The 16,011-nt window shown below is 37.9% G+C and overlaps 2 protein-coding genes across 5 annotated transcripts; both read left to right on the top strand.

Moving 5' to 3' along the window:
* Window positions 1–378: 378 nt before the first annotated feature.
* LOC120446860 lies at window positions 379–646 on the top strand. The gene is given in 2 exon segments (XM_039628059.1): window positions 379–611; window positions 613–646. Coding segments are annotated over 2 exon segments (267 nt in total).
* An 897-nt stretch (window positions 647–1,543) lies between these two features.
* Window positions 1,544–4,994, top strand: LOC120446787 (protein PELPK1). Of its 4 annotated transcripts, XM_039627940.2 has the most exons (18): window positions 1,544–1,728; window positions 1,820–1,978; window positions 2,034–2,102; window positions 2,160–2,291; window positions 2,348–2,485; window positions 2,591–2,704; window positions 2,763–2,774; window positions 2,824–2,937; window positions 2,999–3,025; window positions 3,091–3,180; window positions 3,237–3,263; window positions 3,323–3,436; window positions 3,581–3,766; window positions 3,875–3,976; window positions 4,075–4,263; window positions 4,403–4,504; window positions 4,564–4,686; window positions 4,747–4,994. In XM_039627940.2, exons 1-18 carry the CDS (start codon window positions 1,582–1,584, stop codon window positions 4,852–4,854), a joined length of 1,953 nt encoding a protein of 650 aa, XP_039483874.1. In that variant the 5' UTR covers window positions 1,544–1,581; the 3' UTR covers window positions 4,855–4,994. The 4 variants fall into 4 exon arrangements, with proteins under 4 accessions (XP_039483874.1, XP_039483875.1, XP_039483876.1 ...); XM_039627941.2 differs by lacking the exon at window positions 2,763–2,774; XM_039627942.2 differs by lacking the exon at window positions 2,999–3,025.
* Window positions 4,995–16,011: the final 11,017 nt, after the last annotated feature.

The raw sequence follows: 16,011 nt of genomic DNA, 5'->3' as shown, positions 1-16,011 counted from the left end.
TACTTTACTTAAATAAATGCGATAAAAAAGAATAGTTATGAAATTGCCATTTAAAACAATTTGTCAACGGCATTGAAAACCCAAAGAGCCGGACAGAGAAATCCACAAAGAAAAACGGGCGAGGAAACCGAAAATGTGAAAATGAAAATAATAATGAAAGAATGAATTATGAACTTATACGCGCCCGACCCGAAGGACCATGCCAACTGAATATTGCACTACCAACCCACATCCCTGAACACCCCCAAACCGCCCTCCCTCCATTTTGTGGGACGTGAGAGGAAAGCAAAAATGGTGTGGCACAAAAATGATTGTGTATGTTAAGTTTGGCACGCGCCACGCCTACAATAAACCGCAAAAGTCAAAAGGAGCGTCCGGATGGGGGATATAAAGATGGAGAGAGATAGAGTGCCCACAAAAGTATGCAACATATTTCACAGTTCGAGGCAGATGGCGATGGTAAAGGACAAAACAGACCCAAGGGAAAGCCCCACTGTCGACACACGCCCACTCTCCCATTCTCAAAAGCGTGACTGTTACTTGCAGAATCCCAGAGCGACCCATGGTCCCCATCACGCCCCTCTTCTTCCGCCCCCTCCTTACCCACCACTGGAATCACCCCTTCCATTCGAAGAAGAATTTTTGAATTATGTGCGCTCTGGGCGTAAGTTATACTTAACTACATGCCGCAAAAGTTGCTACGCTCTGTGTCATGTTTATTGCGATTTCATGTGCCATTACACCCACAGGAGCAACAGAGAGGGAGCTAAGGAAGGTGAAAGAGATGGCGACAGCCAACGAAACTGCCTGCTAATCTGTTGATAAATAAACAGAGTGAACAACTTGATGGCTTCATATCAACTATAGGTGCACAGAAAAAAAAACTAAAATCAAACCAAACCAAAGAAGACACCGTTTTATTAAGAGTGCAGCTTAGGCTTAATGGAAAAATCCTTCTCCAATTTTTGACATCTTATTAAAGTACTTTAGACAATTGTTAGGGAGTAACAAGAAATTCAAAGTATAAACCTAATTATAATGATTTGTCTTTGTAACATAAATAATACTTCATTTTCCTAATATGTATTTTATAAAATATAAAATTATTATTTATTTTCTGTGTAATAAAGACAAATGTCAAAGCATTTTTACCTGTGCCATGGCCACACTTTTCCCACCCCCAACAAATTTTTACATGCATCTCACGTCGCTCTCGCACGCAAATGTGACCAGAGTCATGAGAGCTGCCATTGTTGTTTTTGTCATTCATCACGGGCGTCGAGAAGGGGGGCAAATGTAAATAAAAAATTGTCACTTTGACACGTCTGATGGGTGCCAATTTCCCTATTTTCACCCCTCCTTCCCCGGCACTTTGAATTTATTCGCCTATTTCCGAGCTTTTATTCGATATCGTATTTATTTATCGCTATTTATTTAAAGATAGTTTCTGAAACAGGCGAAACCTATTTTGATTCGACTTGGACTTTAACTTTGGAGTTATGTATTAATCTAATTAGATTCAGTTGTTCTGTTAAATGTTAAAGCGACAGTTAGTTCTCATGCAGAGACTTAAATAGCGAGATGCGAATTTTGTTGATTGCAGCTATATCTGTCTCGTGGCAGTTTTCAGACGCCTATTTGTTTATGCCCAACTTTCTTTGTATTCCACCATTTGTGGCCATTAATGGAAGTTGCCTGATTCCCACCACCACAAAACCCTTGATCCCGGTAAGGATAACTAATCTTAAAATTTCTAATATGCTTTAAGTAGCTTTAATATCAACAACTTCATATCTTTTCCAACTTCATATATTCGTAGCCCTGTTTAAAGAACTCTCAAAACGTAACGGTATTTCCGAAAAATCGCAAAATAGTTACCGTTAGTCCCTGGAATATTTTGCCGGAAGATGACGATAATATCGGAAAAAACATTTCTAAAGATAAAGAGGCTTCTCTTCCTATCAAAGTTCCAGTAAAGGTGATTCACTGCTCATTTGTTTGAAAATTTATTCAAGCTAATAATATTTATTTAGCCCATTACGGAAAATTCTCCAAGCGCAGGAGCAGTTGAAGGCGGTAATAAAGACCAACGATTAAATCCGGTAAGGAAATAATAAGTTATCAGTGCTACTGCTTTTTTTATACTTATTTTTGAATAGACTGTTCCTGATGCAAATAAGCTCCCTACTGACAGTTTAGTAAATCCTTCAAATCCGGAACCCAACGACACCTTTTTTAAAAAGCCCGAAGTGTCCGACCAAAATAAAAGAAATCCGGAAATTATATCACCGGTAAGTGGAGTGTGGTTTTGTTAACTTCATAAAATCCCTTGTAATTTATTTAATAGAGTAAACAATCGGGAAAAGGATCTAATTCTGGCAGTGCATTAAAAGAGTACGACCAAAACAAAATCAATCCTGGACAAAAAACTGATGAAAGCAAAAACTCGGGAAAAGGATCTAATACAGGCAGTAAATTAAAACCGGTAAGTAAATGTCACAAATTTGTGTTTAGTGAAAAACAAAATTTATAAGTTTGGTAATACTCGTATCAGAATTGATTACCTTAAAGCATCAAACTTGTTTTTCAGATACCTGGCTCAAGGCCGGGAACCACACCAATGAATCCCACAATTTCTCAAACAGAAAATTTGGGCAATGGTATTTTACCGTCCAAAAAGCCAACGAAAATTCCCCTACCTCCTGTAAGTCTCAAAAAATTGTCAAAAAATATGTTATTAAATGTTTATGAACTTAAACTAGGCTTTGCTTCCGGTAAGTATTATATTGAGAACCAATGCTAAATACCAACCGATTTTTTTAGATTTTAGGAGAAAGTGTCGGATTTCTTCCTAGTAGTCCTTCAATCCCTGATTCAGTTAAAATAGACAATGGTATCTTACCGTCAGAAATACCAATACAACACCCTTTACCCGGGGTAAGGACTAAGAATTTATATATAAAATATGTTTTATATCATTTTTATTTAACTCGCGAAGGATTTGGGTCTGCCTAAAGATCCTTCTGTATGTTTCAAAATCTAAAGTTATGCGCCAGGCTTTAGAACCACATGCTTTATTCTTTATTGTAGATGCCCGAAACGGTACCCGTAAAAGATCTTACAATTCCTGACGCAGACAAATTGACTGATGGTATATTACCATCCATAGATTTACCACGTGTAAGGATTCAAATGATATTCCGAATATTATTTTATTAAGTTCAGATGTATTTTAGGATTTGCTTACACCAGAAGTGCCTTCGGTACGTACTGAATTTATATTCGATGCTACAGTTATAGTAAGTAAATTTCTTTATTTTAGAATCCAAAGGAAATATCAAAAATCGAGCCGACAAAACCCATAATTCCAGATACGGATGAAATAATAAATCGTTTATTGCCATCCGAACGATTGAATCAAATACAATTGCCTGGGGTAAAAGTTGATTAAACTTTCTAAAAATTGAATAATTTTTAAAATTTTTGTTACAATTTCCATTGTTACTATTTTTGGGTTCACCAAGTTTTTTATACCCGTTACACGTTTTTTTTTTTAAACAATATGTATTCTTTACTAAAGATTCCTGAGTCAAAACCGCCGATGCTTCCAAAAATACCTAAGCCGGATCATTTGATAAATGGTAAATTACCCTCCAGAGATTTGATCGGTAAACAACACCCATCTAAAAATCCAAAAGATCCTAATACTGATGAAGTAAATCGTTTATTGCCATCCGAACGGCCAAATCAAATAACATTGCCTGGGGTAAGAATTGATAAAACTTTCTAAAAATGAATATTATTATATGGTCATAATTCAAATTTAAGCCATCCAAATATATATCCAGTATCATAATGAATGGGTTTATTTTAGATCACTGGTGTAGGATCAGAAACTCAACCAAAAGTTCCACCACTTCCTGTCACAGATAATTTGGTAGATCTACTAAAACCTCCAAGAATCCCCTCACACAAGGTCAGAAAAATAGAAAAAAAATTTTTTTTAATTTTTGTTACAAATGCTATTATTTTGGGTTTGCCATTTTTTAACAAGAAGTGTATTCCTTACTTCAGATTCCTGGGTCGAAACCGCCGATGCTTCCAACAATTCCTAATACGGAGCAGTTGATAAATGGTAAATTACCCTCAGGAGATTTGATCGGTAAACAACACCCATCTAAAAACCCAAAAATTCCCGATGATTATGAAGTAATAAATGGTTTGTTGCCAAACGAACGGCCAAATCAAATACCATTGCCTGAGGTAAGAACTGATTAAAATTTCTAAAAATTTATATTATTTGCATATTCATTAGAATAGAATTTGGGCCAACCAAATATACATCCAGTATACATTGTATTAATATCTGATTCCAGTATAATAATAAAAAGGTTTATTTTAGATAACTGGGGTAGGATCAGGGACACAGCCAATAGAGCCCACACTTCCTGTCACAGATAATTTGGAAGATCTACTTAAACCTCCTGGAATCCCCCCACTCGAGGTAAGAAAAACAGAAAAGAATGTTTATTTTGTGTTACAATAAGTGCATTTTTTATACAGATGCCTGGGTCAAATCAGCAGATACATCCAAAAATTCCTAAAACGGATCATTTGATAAATGGTGAATTACCCTCCGCAGATTTAATCGCTAAACCAGACCCACCCAAAATTAACTTACCTGGGGTAAAGATGACATAAAAGTCCTTCTCAAAACTAATTTATTAGTAAAACTTTAATTTTTAGATGCCGAAAATAACTGATCCCAAAATTCCCAAAATGATTAGACCTGAAGACCTATATCCGAAAGATATAAATATCTATCAGCTTTTACCCAAGGACATATTTTACTAAAGCCAATATTTTCAGTGGAGTTTAAAAATTGTTATATTTTTCAGAAACCAAACCTGGTTTAGTTGTGCATTGAGGGATAATAATAAAAAAATGAATATTCAAATGATTCATTTGATCCTTACCATATCCCTCGGTAATAATCATCGCGTGCTTTTCTGTGATGTGGTTGGGTCATGCAAAATCATATTTTAATTTTATGCAAATTATACGCTGATTATGCTGTCAGCATCACTGGAGGTTCAGCACATTTTATTATGTATCTACATGAACATGTATGTATTACAATGAAATCTCATTCCGTTTTCATTTTGCTGGTCGGCTTTGTTGTTGCCACTGTGGTTGTTGCTTAATCATTTCAAATTTTATATGGTAATTGTTGTTCGGCTGCCTTTGGCATGCAAATGTTTGCCGGATTGCATGTTGACCATTTGTTGTTTGCAAAACAGTTGCCATTGTATTTCGCATGTCCTCCCAACACCCCGGCAAATGCACTCGACTACTCCCACCTGCCGCATTTGAATTGATTGCTTTTGGCTTGGCAGTCGTCTTTTCGGTATAATAATTGAAACTTGCGAAAATGGTACTCTTGATTTGTATAGTAACCTGGATTATAAAAAGACGGGTTTTACATTATTAAAGCTTTGGCATTTCAAATAATGTAACTAATTCAACCAATAAATGTATTAATAATGCTCAGGAGCATCTCAAACGCCAGTATTCTACAACTTGTAATGAGTTATACGATGTGATTATTAAATTATTTTTTGATTATAAATGAACGCAAGGGAACTGAAGTAGGGAAGTTCCAGAAACAGTGCAGCAAATTCAAGGGGTTCCAGCATGTGGAGGCTGAAACTCACTTCCATTATTAATACAAACTTAAATTGAGGCTCACATTCAGGCCGCCGTCATTATCAGGATGTGGCGGCAGCGGCAGGATCAACAGGAACACACAAGCAGCAGGTCCTGGCACATCCGACAAATGCAATGCGGGAAGCGGGGGACAACAATATCGAATCGTACAACATTTCGCAGCGGCATAGTCAAAATATCTAACGCACAACAGCTGGAAGACAAAGCAAAGGCGACCAAATCAACGGCAACGGATGCGAGAATGTTTATGCCCATTATGAACAGCATGGGTTGTGTGGGTGCACTGAGAGAAAAGGCACGCAATTACTTACACAAAAATGGTTGATACCATTTACAGCAGATATTACGAACATATCAACTCACTGCATTGATTTCAGTTTGAAGTCCCAATGAATCAATTTCAACTGGTAAGCAATATATCCAGCAATTAAGTCGCCTATGTTTCTCTCGGTGCACGAAGAGACATGGGTGCATGTGGGCGGGTGGCAAAGGGGTGAATGGCGGTGCCAAGCATTCACATACCAATCGCATAAACGTTTTGTGCATTGCAAATCTGTTTGCCGCAGGATCCGACCCAGTTGAAATCCTTCCAAATTATGCACGAAAATTATGTGTGCGAAAGCGAAAATTCCCGCAGACAAACTGGCATTGCGAATATTGCGCATACGACATGTGTTTGGCATATTAAAATGGGCCAGATGCCGTGCCATGGAAGGCACAAGCATCGCGACTGCGACCGGGATGTGCATTGTCATTAGCCCAATTCGCGAAATCGCTTTAAGTGCTCCACCCCAACGGCGCGTATTCAATTGTTCGCAATCATTTATCAAATGAGTTTTCACAAAAATGTCACGCAATGCAATTTCTGCTGCTACTGGGAATCCGGCGAAATAAATGATGCCAGCTTGCATTCCAGCATTTTAGTGTCATAAGTAAATCCCGGCGGGATAGAAAAATGACTAAGAACTGACGGTAGGGGAAAAGTTAAAGTTGCCATGCTATAGACTGCTGGCTGGCATTATTACATTGTTGCATAAGACAGGAGCAGAGAAATGCGAACTGCGTTTGTGTGTGTGTGTCCTGCAGCCAATAAGTTGCCAGCAGCCGTTGCCATTGCAGCGAATATCCTTTCTGGCTGCCTGACATTTATGTACGACTTTATATGTGTATGTGTGTGAGTGTGTGTGAGTGTGTGTGAGTGTGTGCGAGCATGTGTGTGCGTAGTAACAACTTAAAGCTTTTAATAAAAATGTCAAGCGCATTGAAGTGCATTGAGGAAAGAAGCAGCCAAATGTGCACGTCGCAGTAGCTGAAAAGGTAAAGGGGGTGTAAAGGTAGAGAAACATAGAGAAGTTTTTCTTTTAATTTCAAATATGAAACTGCTTTGCAGTAATCTGTATTATATTCATTTTCAATAAGAAACTCACAGGAAATATTCATGATTCGTAAATCAATTAAGTGGATAGCTTGATTTATAAGTGATATTTGGATACAGACCAACATGATATTATACCATATATAAGATTTCTTTGTTGTGTTGCATCATCAATCTCTTTGCGCAACCATTCTCGTTTTCTATGAAATCCATTAGGCTGGCAAAATTAAACTTTTATGCCTGAGTTTGACCTTTTGCGCAAAGCATTGTTGGCCTGACATGTGTCAAATATGTGTTACCAAATCAAGCTGCAGGTCGCATGTGTTCGCCTTTGTTTCACACGACTAGCTCTCTAGTTTGAATGTTGGCTAACCAAGCTGGCCCTTTTTCTTTCCCTTTCCCGCCCCCCTCTTTCCTTCCTTCCTGCCGCTGCCCCTTGACCCATTCTATTAGCAGGAAAAGGTTGCGAGTGCAGTCAGCTGAAAGGAGGTATGCAAACGTGTTTTCCTTGGATCCTGCAGTTGGCTGACAGGATGCTGGACCATCTGCAGCAGCTCGGCTGACAATTTTATTGACAGCTCGACATTTAGATTGATTGCAGTTGCAGTTGCAGTTGCGCAATTCCAAACGATAACAATACGTGGTGCAATTCGCCCCCTTTATTTGGCTCCCGTTTCTATTTTCTTTAATTAAAAGTTTAGCCAAATATTGTTTACTTTGGCAGGGAAAAAACATTCGGGAATGTTAAGGAAATTTCGGTATGCAATTTTACTTACATTTTTGGTTACTCCTACTCCTACTCTTCTGCACCTTTTTGTTTGCTTATTTTTATTCGGACAGGCAATCGTGTAAAACTATTTCAATTTGGCAAACACCGAAGGTAAGAGTTTATTCCTTGCAAAAGTTTTATAGAAATGAAATTTCTTAAAAAATTTAAATTATAAAGAAATAATCTAAAATACCTTTCAGTCTAGAGATACTTATTAATAGTTTTCTGTGCTATCTTTGAAGTTACCTCTTCAATTTACTCGTATTAATTATCAATATGTTTCGTAGTTAAGGATGCTTTAGCTTCAGAATCTCAATTGAAAACTATTAATACTCCTATGTAACTATTAAGTCTTTTCCTAAACACTTAATGCAAGTGGCGTTAAGTGTTTAAGCTCTATTTAATCAATATCTCTCGGTCTTGTGATTAGAAATTCCCACTTGTCAGCGACTTACTTAGGCATTAACTCATCAATTCTCAGACAGACTCACAGAAACATTTTCCAGCTCACACACAAGCCTGTTGACAATTGAAAATCGCCCCTCCCACAGCTCTCAATTTACCGCCCCACGCCAGGACACATATGTTTGTGTCCTTCCACTCGAACTCGGCGTGTCTGTAAATTATGCATACAAATTAGAAACTACCGTCGGATGGGATGACGTGAACACAGAAATGTTGAATAATAACATTAATGAAAACAATGCAAGGACAGACAAAGCCAAAGAGGGTGGTGGGAAAAGTGGGTTGGAAAAGCAGGGCAGGGAAATGGACAAACAACTGCAGGAAGCAAAAGCAAGCAGAAAATTAAACAGAACAATGCAGTGGCAAAGCAGATGGCGACAAGATAAACACATCCATCTAGTCATACACTCTCCAATGCTTATAGATACACTGCAGAAAAAATGTAAAGCTCATTTATTTTATTATGTATTTAGATTTAGTTAAATAAAAATATTAACAAATATACACCATAGGCAACTGTTTAGATTTCAATATATTAATTATTTTTGCTTCTTTTTTTCCCAGTGCACTTGCACTTTAACAACAATCACAGTCAGTGCTAAAACGAAACAGACAGTACAGCAAGCCCTATAAATTTGATATGCTCCTGCTGCCGCTTAGCAACGTCACAATAAAAGCAAAGAACTAGACGGAAAAAAGGATGAAATCCCATCAGCTTTGATATGTCTTTTAAGTAATACTTGTTAGGCAACAAAACAAAAATAAAGTACTTAAATACCAACGGAGAAGGCAACAAAACAAATAAAACATTTGAAACTACCATTGTCAAAGTTTTAAAACTGCATATGTATGTAACCAGATAAAATTTTGGCAAGCAGAAAGGTATATATCTTCAAATCTGTGATTACTTTTGCATGTTAACTAATTCCCCCTTTTGTCCTGGCAACGAGAAAAAAATACATATTGTTCCTAGTTTTGCTTTGTTGGAAGGGATAAAATGTGGCAACAGCAGTTGTGCTGTGAAAATATTGAAATAAAAATGTTGAAATAAAGATAACATTTTGGCGCCAAGGGACAATAAACAATGCAGTTACGCAGTTAATAAATACATTGAATAACTGGAACTGCAGATACGTTAAAGTGGCCAAAAATGGATGAATATACTCCTGATTTCATCGTTCAGAACGCTTTCTTCGAAAGTCTTTCATTTTCGGCTCTGCGGTTTGGTTAGCCGCATTTTCGAATGTCCCGCAAATGAGACATGAAATTACTGACCCCACGACCATCCAGTCACCCAGTCAAAGTCACCTTTTGCGGCTGGTTTTGGCCAGAGAAAGACGCTCGCTTATTCATCGGCAACCGCAAATCTTTTATTTGACTTCGGGCAACTCCAACGTGGCATGACTTTTACTTTGGAACAGTTTCAGCCACTAAAACAGAGCAACAATGCTCCAAAATGCGGTTTTGCGACCGTATATGAGTGGGGGAAAGGTTTTCGTGCTAGGTGAGTTGGCATTTTGCCTTTGCAAAGTTTTTTAATTAATTAAGAAAAGTCTAACTGAAAAAGTTGGAGCAATTAAATGTGAGTTAAAGTCACCAGCGGCGAAAAATACAAAAAAACCAAAATAAATATGAAGCAGAAAAAGCGAAATGACAAAGAAAATATTTAATAAGTCACCAAAGATGACGCAGTCACGTTTTTTTGGTTCAGCAGGGAAAAGACAAAATGGGGATGAGTTTTTTTTTTGGCATACCGGATGCCGCAGCTGACGGCCCACATATGTGAAAGAAATATAAGTGTACATACATGAGTACATATATATAGTGAAGTGTGCCGAAGAAATATGTTTATATGGTGTGCTTACACTTGCTCAACAAATATGCGCCTAATAATGCCGGCGGGTGGAGATTTGTTTCTCTGTTTCCCTCCCTGGTTTTCCCATGTTCCCAGCAAAGGCTTAAAATTTTTGCACGTAAAATGTTTGGCGGAAAATCTCAACGGATACGCACACACTGGAACTTATACACACGCACAGATACACAGATACACCGAGACAAAGATGGAGACACGCATTTGCGTTGTCATAACGCAGCTGTTGCGTTTTACATGGCGTATGCGTAATGCCTTTCAAAATGCCATAAGCATGTGCCTTTAATGACATCATTTTGCCTGCAGAAATGAAAATGGCTGCCAAGTGTCAAGAGTTGATGGTTTTATTGCTATATTATTGCATTTAAAAAGATGAAAATGCAAATTTAAATGCTGCGCCTGAATATAATGAAAATTTTTCTGTGGTTGTGCGACTTCAACTTGAAAAAAAGTAATGTTTCAAGAGATTTCTGGATACTGAAAATCTACGAATTCAAATTAAAGAGAAGTTCTTAGCAATGCAAGTATTTTTAATTTTAAAATAAATGGCCAAACAAAAGTCACACAAGATAATAATAAGCTAGCCATCTAATTATTCCATAAATACGAAAGCATCTTTAAGAGTTATGTTTGCAAAACAAAGCTCCCGGAAATTTTTTTGTAAGCCAAGTATACATTAGTCCTAAGAAATCCAAGAGCTTTACTAAATTAATCAGCATAATTGTGCTGGCAACAGCAAAATGCTTTAGACGCAGTCCTAATTTATTAATTAGTGATTCGTTAGTAGTACGCACTCTGGTGTTTTCCCAGCACACACGAAACAACTTGCAATCCAGTAACAAGGAAGAATATTCCAAAGAAGTGAAAACGCGGCAGTTGAGCTGCTCGACTATCAGGTACCGGTTACTCACCTGCGAGCACTGGGCATTTGATTGGACTGGCCACTTCAGGAATCAAACTTGCTGTGCGGCGATGTCACTGGAATCTCTAGTCTCCTGAGATCTCGATGTTTATACGGACGGACAAACATACAGACAAACGTTCAGACTAACATGGCCAGCTCGACTCTGCTATTGATATATTAAGAAACGAAAACGCTTCCTTTTACCTGTTACATAATTTCAACAAATCTAGTATACCCCACTTTACGAGTAACGGGTATAAAAATGGCAACAAAGTGTCGCAAAGGAAGAACAGAGCTCACACGGCTGAAAGCCCACGTTGAACACGGTTTACCTGTGCTTAATTAAAATAAATAGACACATGCTCCACTCTTCCATTTTACCCGCCCTCCGCCCTCCGCCCACTTTTCCGCATCGCATCCTTGATGAGCCGCTCGTTATTATGCAGCCAGCGTGTTTGGTATTAACCAATATAAGTAGTCGGCTCTGCCAATTTCCATAAGTCAACAGGGCGAAAATAAAACGAAGTCAGCAATTAAAAGCGCTGTTCATCAGGCGGACAGCTGCTTGCGGTTAGTTCGGTTAGCCTGGCTAAATATTTCCCCCTCCTTACCCTTCTGGGGTTTTCCTTGTTTTCCTTTTTTTTTTATTTCAATCTTGCTGCCTGGATTACCCGTATTCAAATCAGCTGCAACGCCCAATTAATGTAAGCGGACACATTGTTGCATACTAATGAGTTTGGAGAACGACGGCCAAGATTCTACAATAAAATGGAAATAAAGATGTGCAGAACGATGTCGGTTACAAACTGGTGAGGCACTAATTTAGTGGTTAGACTTTTGATAGGATATTGCAGTATTTCATTAAAAATGTTGAGAAAATATAAGCGAAAAATTTGATAAAGAGCTTTAAAATTGATTTGAGAAAACATAATATTTAAAATTGTATATGAACCAATAATAAATGTTTATATCGCATAAATATTTGTGCATGTTTCAGTCTCACTTAATTGTTATACTTATATCCTCAACATAGCGAGAGAAATACCACAAAAAACTTTGGTCATATTACACCCACTTAGACAGCTCGTTATAATTAAAGTTGAGCCATTTAAAGAACATTTACTAGCAGACACTCGTCTCTAGCTGGATCGCTATTTTTTCTTTGGCTGACAAATGATAATGTAATGTCATCATATATTACGAATACGCCCCGTACCGCCAAAGCCAACAGCTCAATTACAAGAACTTATAACTTTGTGCTGGCAAAAGAAATAAAGCAACCTACAGGCAACTCTCGAAAAACAGATTTACACATACTCGTTACTAATGAAAGTTAAAGATGGCGCCGCCGGAAGGAATCCAAGAAAAGGGCAGAACTTACCCTGGCTTTTCCCAATCCAAGTTATGGGATATGGGTATAAGTATGTGGTGCAAATGAAAGTTTTTGTGAAACAAGCAGCAGAGATTAAGAGATGTTAAGACACAGGCAAACTACTTGGGATTGGTATTGCGACAAAAGAAGAGGAAAAAGTTCAAGGAAAAGGAAAGCTGGGGCGGCGACAAACAAAAGATTAGTGTCTGGGGTTGCAATCGCATTCGAGTGTTCCTACATTTGCCAAAATTAAACAATGTAAAGTTTTGCTTGGACCACCAAGCCGAACAGAAGGAAAGTTTGCTCCGCATGTCAGCACCAAATATGTAACTCAATTAGTTTTTCGGCCCCTTATCCAACTCATTCATATTGTACAGAGGGAAAATATGTCTACCACAAATACATTTACGAACAAAAAAAAAACGTTTTTATTAACCAATGTTTCGATTGCTTTATAAAACCATTTTCCAAACTTTATAAAGTTTACAAAGCATTTTGAAATGTGTTTCAAATTCAAGTAATTAATAAGTGTACATTTGTATAACATAACATCTTTTTAAATTTATTTAGGATATCAACTTTTTTTCCTGTACACCAGCCGATGCTCCTGCTCAAAGTTTATGTGTAATACATTGTTGTTTTTGCGGTTCTTGTGGCCAGCTAGCCCGACAACCAAGTTGTCCATCCATCCGAGAGTTGGAGGTTTATCCATTTCCCACTCTTTGCAAATCGCCGGTTTCTCTTGAGCGTTTCAATTATGTTAGCCAAGTTCTTCTGGCTGAGGGAGTTTGAGATTCCTTCAGGACTCGCCAACGCAGTCACATATAAATTTCAAGTAATTGCTTTCGCCCTTCAACGAAAGTCAAGCCAAAGTTGTTGCAAGTAATTGCCATCTAATTGCTTATTGAAATTTTTTCCTCTAGTGGCCGTTGCTGCTGGATATTCGCCAAAACTGGGAGTGCAAAAACTCAGAAAATGTTTTGACATGAATTGAAAGTGATGGAAGATTATTGAAGGGGAAATCGAAGTTTACGGATATCGCAGATTAAAGAAATTATGTAAAAGATTAAACTTTTGTCTATGAAAAGAGTCGCACTGCCTAAGGTTCGCGCCTTATCGTTAACTTAATGTTCGATAACCAAAACTGCTGACTCATGACCAAATCGATCTGAACCCCTTCCACATAAAAAAAGGGATAAGGAAATGGAAGCTCTTCACTTTATTGAATCCATTGCTGTTGTTACTTTCAATTGATTGATTTTATTTGGCTTTGGACCGACTTAAAGTAGCCAAATAACAAGTTAAAGTTGGACCAAGCGAAAGATTGATGGACACATTAAGTGTGGGATATAGGGATGCGAATGGAATGAAAGTCCGGATGAGAAGGGTGACACGGTCCTCTGGCGCCAGAAAGCTTTCGCCAATGAAGCGGAAATCACACAAAGATTTGCCCATATAAATGTCTACTTTGGCTTTGGCCAGATCCATTTCCTTATTTGTTGTTCGTCGCGGTGATGTTGTTGTGAATGTGTGGATGTTGCTCCTCTCGACCACATTAACCGGAAGCGCCCGGCAGGCAAACTTATGCAAACTAAGCGAACAAAACTTGGCCGAAGAATGAACGGCGACTAAGAAGCAATCCCGGCTGGACCGAGACGATGTCCGAAGTTTTTATGCCGCCGGCGAGGACAAAAAACTGTCAGAAGGATGTGATGCACAGAGAAAACAAACTATGTTCATTAAAAACAATTTGGAAGTAGTAGGGATTTTAATAATCTTTATCAGCAATGTAATCAGTTATATTTATTATCAATAATGACTAAGTGTAGACAAGGTTATATTATAACCAAGCTTCGCGGATATATTATTTTCAATACTTGTATTTTCGCACACTCTTTTGCGAAGTGTACGAGAAGGCGTTGAAGATGTGCAAAGCTTTTGGTCGCCCCGCTTGGCTGTTCGCCTTATTGTACCAAGTGTTGACTTTATATCCTTCATTTAGTGGACATAAAAAGGATATTATTAAAAGCTTAGAAAAGTAGCCATTTCCTTGCCGTCCCTACACATCCCCCCATTTATCCCCCATTGCATTGCAGAAAATACATAAAATATTAGATGACTTTTCAAAGGGAATACAATACAAGCTGATTTTGACCACACAAGACAATGACAGTGGATGTAGCCCTATTGTTCTTTTTTTTGGCCTGCTTTTTGGTTGCGGCTCATTTGTCTTTTATGATGTTGGTTTTTGGGCAGCGAAAAAAAAATGATGTTGCCAAAAGAAACCGTTCGTAAAAGGTCCATTATAAATGAGTTTAGCGCCCATAATACTTTTTATTCTCTTTTCAAATGGATCTCCACGAGTTACAGGCAAGTCCTGCTCCTGTGAGGATGCTGTTATTACCCGAGGTTCTTTTTGTCAAATTGACTGCCATATTTTAATGAGCCAGTAAAATTGCTGGCCCAGTTATAAAAGGAGGCCAGCAGATATGGCCAAAATGGGAATTTGCCCAAATTGACAAAGAAATGTTAACTTTTTTTTTAGCTTTCTGGTAAATATTTATACTTTCCTTTTGACTTAATTCCGTTCGGTGTCCTTTGTCTTTTGCAATGTTACTCGAGGGTAATGATAGCCGATTTGGATTTTTTACGAAGCTTTTTATGATATGAAATGGAATGGCAAACATTTTATTTGCGCTAGATGACAAAAGGCTTTTAATAATCATTTATATTTCAACGGAGAAATGGTTAAATTGGTTGAAATATACGATTTAAGCCTTAAGTGATTGGGTTAAACTGTTGTGATTTTAAGTAAATGATGCATACCTTGCTAAATCTAAAATTTAAGTATCTCTGGTCTCTTTAAAGTCTGCCAAATTATTTTTAAAATCAATTGCTTAATTGTGTCTTTGGATAAAGTGTTTCAGATTGGCCATGTGGTGGACTTATTTATAGTCCCATAAGTATTCCCTTTTGGCTCAAACCATTTGGTTCATTTTCATTAAAATACTTGTTTGGTCAGATCCTTTTCAGCTGGCGCATATGTGCCAAAAAGGAAGGAAGGAAGTCGCCCCCCACTCCCTTCGTCGCTCCCTCGGTGTCTGTGCGCAATATCCTTTTCAAGTCCTTTGCGATGGTGGGAGTCCTTTTTATTTGGCGCTGCCACTGCTGCAGCGCAGCAATGCGTGTATAATTGCTCAGACAATGAGCAATTGTTTTTCATTTTCCATTTTCCATTTTTCAGTGTTTTTTTCGTTGTTTGCTTGTTGATTGCCGCGGCTCCCAGTTTTTTTTTCCGCCTCTCATTTGTTCACTCCCCACGTTTTCTTACTTGTTTTTGAATTTTTCACATTGTTTGCATACATTTTGCACTCAGTGTTTCGGGCTGGTGTCCGTGTATTTGTTATGCAAAGAGGCCTCAAAGCGCTCGCGCTCCCTTTTTCCCCACTTTTCTCCACTTTTCACCATTTTCCCCACCATTTTTCCGCCAATATGAGATGGGTTGTATACAATATATATGCGAGAGTTT

This window comes from Drosophila santomea, chromosome 2R, assembly GCF_016746245.2.
Source record: "Drosophila santomea strain STO CAGO 1482 chromosome 2R, Prin_Dsan_1.1, whole genome shotgun sequence".
NCBI classification, from domain to species: Eukaryota; Metazoa; Arthropoda; class Insecta; order Diptera; family Drosophilidae; genus Drosophila; species Drosophila santomea.
This window is presented reverse-complemented; position numbering and strand designations above follow the sequence as displayed.